We start from the raw sequence: 3,926 nt of genomic DNA, 5'->3' as shown, positions 1-3,926 counted from the left end.
GGCTGGGTCGGGCGGGGAGCCGTTCGGATACTTCCGGTCCCTCGGCGAGAAAAAATACCACTCCTTCTCACCGTACAAAGCCAAACCTGTGATTGAACCAGCCAAATAAAAAAACCTAACGAGATCGGAGATAACCGGTTTGGGATTGAATTCGGGTTCAAGATAGATGGAGTACCGGGGAGGTCCCAAGGATCGTATTTGTAGAGATCGATATCGGCGATGATAGGGACAGTGATCGTCTGCGAAGCGCATTTACGGCAGAGATAGTGCATCACGAGCTCCTCGTCCGTCGGATGGAATCGGAATCCAGGAGGAAGCTGTAAGTCCGCCATGGCAGTAATCTTTTTTATTTAATTCCCTTTTTACCCTTCGCTCTAATCCTAATTTCCCACCGAATGCCACCCGATTCTCTCTCTCTCCTCTGTCTGCGTGTAATTCTGCGGCGGCGCTTGAAACTTAGAAATGAGGGGAGGGAAGGGGAATATATAAGGGGAGGGAGGGGACACGTGTCGACGGATTAAGCGGTGGAGAGGGAGATTGTAGAGCTTCTAGAATACACGTGGGTGGTCAAGCCGCTTGATGACGTGGAAGTTCACACGTATCGAGAGAGAAATGAGGTGATGACGTGGCTGGCGACAGGGCTCAAAAGAGAGGGGATGTTGTCATTGCTTACGTCTGCCGGTCCATGAACCTCTGACCGGTCCGAGCATGGATCGAGGGCACTGGGTCCCACTTTATGTCTGTGTCCCTTAAAAGCTCTCACGTCATCTTCACACGTGCACGTAAAAAAAAAAACACAGATTTACCGTTTTCAGTTTCGCCTTTTTCCATGGATTAATTCACATACATGTAAAATACTCTATAATAATGTTGATTTTTTTATATTTTCTTTTAATAATTTAAAAATTCATCGAATCTTTGTCTCAATTAAATCTTTTAAAAAATTAAAAAAATCCATATAAATATATTTTTCTAAATAAATATTCGAATCCGGTTGAATCCAATTTTAGGTATAATAATGGTGATTATATATATATATATATATATATATTATAAATCATTACTCTGATTATTGAAGTATGAGATTGTAAGAAATTAAGAATAACGTAACATATATACTTTACAATATGAAAAAATATGTAGGAAATTGAGAGCGCGAAGAGATAAGCACGAAGGAAGGTTCCGCGCAAGCGAACAAGAAGTGCCGCCCAAAAAAAATCCTGTTGATATTTCCACTCCGATGAAGAGTGGAAATAGCAATTCGTTTTTGACGGAGTGGAATTAGCATTTTCACTTTCGGTGGCCGTTCTAATACAAAACAAAAGGACTTGCAGGCACATGGATTCCACAAGGTTGCTAGCCATTCATAAGCCGACACGTCATCAGTTAACCTTACCGCACTGTCATCGTAGCGGGACCCTTCCTCCGTGAGGGGAATTAGGCGTACGCATGACCTAAAAAAATGCGGTTTTTGACTTGCGGCTTTTGGTTTTCGCCACGTGGTTCAATGCACCTAACTGAAATTCGAATGACGAATATACCCTTCGTTGCCACGTGTTTTCTTGTTATTGGGTCGACGTACGGGGCATGCTATGTTTAGCTGCGGAGTCAATTTTCACGAGGAAATGGGGAATCCTTTCCTCCAATATTCTCTGATTCCGATGATTTTGTACCAAAAAAATGTGACCGATATTTTGTCAGCAATCTAATTATTGTAACTTACACAGATTAATATACTATATTAATCCTTTTAAATTTATCTATAAAAACATTTAAAAAATAATCAAAATTTGCCATTATAATCATCTAATTTAAAATATTTTTCCATTCAAATTAAAAAAAATCATGATCTAGATTTCAAATATGCTACAAATCATTTTTTTTTAATTTATGTCATTTTAATAATACAAATTATAAAACATTTAAATTTTATTACTAAAGAGGAATGACCTAAAAAAACCTATACTTTGGATATTTAATATAAGTACTTTTTTATTCCAAAATAAATTTTATATTTATGTTGAGTGTTCAGATTTCATATAATTTTTTTATATCAAACTATTTCATTTTTATATAATACTGGTTAGTTTTTATTTATATATTAAACCGTATATTTATTTATATTAAATTTTGAAATATTTATTTCATAATGTTTTAAAAATATTTTTCTATAATTTTACTCTATATATAAATTAATAATTTTAATTTTTTTTATTAATTGGTTATCTTCGGTTGAAATTCAAACTAATCACAAAGACTAGAAGTTCATGTGAATATTTCTCTTCAAATTTGGGGTTTGAATTCGAGACGAAACAAAAGATAAATGTTATATTTTATGAGTCGAACTATCTAAATTTAGGTTATTTTGAATTTTAAATATATTTATTTTCTATAAATATAATAGTTAGGTTATACTTTATGTAATTTACATAATAATTGAATAATTTTTTCTAAAATAAAATTGCCGGCCAATGCAGACATCATCATGGTAATTTGTTGCCAAGTAATTTTCAATGCTTAAGACAAATTGAAAAGTAGACAATGATTAATTAATGGGTTTAGTCAAGATCAACGAGGTTAATTGAACATTAGCCAACTTTTCCATTGTACTAATTAGGATTGAGCCTACTTTATTAATTAATATATTGTTTCCAATAATTTATTTTTCTTGTAAACCATGGAAGAAAGTCTTCCCTTATCCATACCCAAATCATGTGTCAGATTTATTTCGTACAGTAGAGGCAATCAAATTAATTATCATATTTCACATAAAAGGCATAATTTATATACAGTAATTTTGAATTTAACTTAGGTGTAATGATTTGAATTTAGTTTTCATGTTATTATACTCATCATATGTGTGTATATATATAGACAAAATTTTGTACTTTTAACGCTGATGACAAGATTCGCTGTGTATATATTTACATTCATAAAACTACATCCATGTTCACTCCCACGGTCATTGGTACTTATTCTTATCCCTAAAGAATTAAAATAAAAAAATATTTGAATTTCTATGATATCACCATTTTTTACGTGGAAGTGGACACGCCAACTTATACTTAACACAATGCATAGCTCGTATTAATCTCTTGATTCAAATCTTTAATTAAACCCATAATTATCATCATAAATCTAAAAATAAAAAGAAGGTCAAGAATAAAGTAGGTTTTGTCATGCTAGTCGCTCGACCCTCTTTAATATTACGACATAATATGACAAATTACGAATTATTATTATTATTATTATTCAAATGTATTAAAATATATATTCTTATTTATGTAATAAATTTTTTAATATATAAAATTTTGAAATCAAATAAAAATACTAAATTTTGTAAAGTTTTATAATTTGTAATAAAAACAAAACGTCCGACAAGACAGAAACGACAAAAGAACCTAAATGGTCCACGATCGTACGATTCTGGGCCGTACATTGGCAAATTGGCAAGTTGCGATGACGCAGCAAAAATTGACTTTATATAGATCTTTAATTATTATTAATAATATATAAATTATATTGCTATCATACTGTAATTTATTTCTACCCACTTAATATTATAAATATAGGAAGAAAGAAGTCTGTCACATAAATCATATAGAATCAGGAAAAGAAAATCGTATAGAAACAAGTTGATATATATATATATATATATAAATATAAGGAAATTTATAATGAAACTGATTTTCCAACGATGCATTCAAATACTATTCCATTTGATTCTATTTAATGAAATCAAAACATTGATCTTTTAATTATTGGTTTGTAGTTGTTATTATTGCATGATTCAATTACTTGGAATTAAGAATATATATAATGTTCAACCAAAAAAAAGAATATATATAATGTGTCATGGGTATTCAGTATTCTTGTAAATTGCCGTTGTATTAATTATTGCAATTTCTGACCTTTTTATTATCGAA

General features: G+C 31.4%; 1 protein-coding gene across 1 annotated transcript in view; it reads right to left on the bottom strand.

Moving 5' to 3' along the window:
• Positions 1 to 449, bottom strand: part of LOC104806829 (NAC domain-containing protein 2-like) — a 1,697-nt gene extending 1,248 nt beyond the window's left edge. Inside the window, exons 1-2 of the mRNA XM_010531909.1 lie at positions 176 to 449; positions 17 to 86 (exon numbers count right to left, since the gene is read on the bottom strand). Of these exons, the coding sequence (XP_010530211.1) occupies positions 17 to 86; positions 176 to 332 (227 nt within the window). The 5' untranslated portion in view covers positions 333 to 449. The remainder of the gene's footprint in view (positions 1 to 16; positions 87 to 175) is intronic.
• Between the last annotated feature and the right edge of the window lie 3,477 nt (positions 450 to 3,926).

The sequence above is a fragment of the Tarenaya hassleriana genome, unplaced genomic scaffold (genome assembly GCF_000463585.1).
Source record: "Tarenaya hassleriana unplaced genomic scaffold, ASM46358v1 Cleome12, whole genome shotgun sequence".
NCBI lineage: Eukaryota > Viridiplantae > Streptophyta > Magnoliopsida > Brassicales > Cleomaceae > Tarenaya > Tarenaya hassleriana.
The sequence above is the reverse complement of the archived record's forward strand: the minus strand, read 5'-3'. Positions and strand labels throughout refer to the sequence as shown.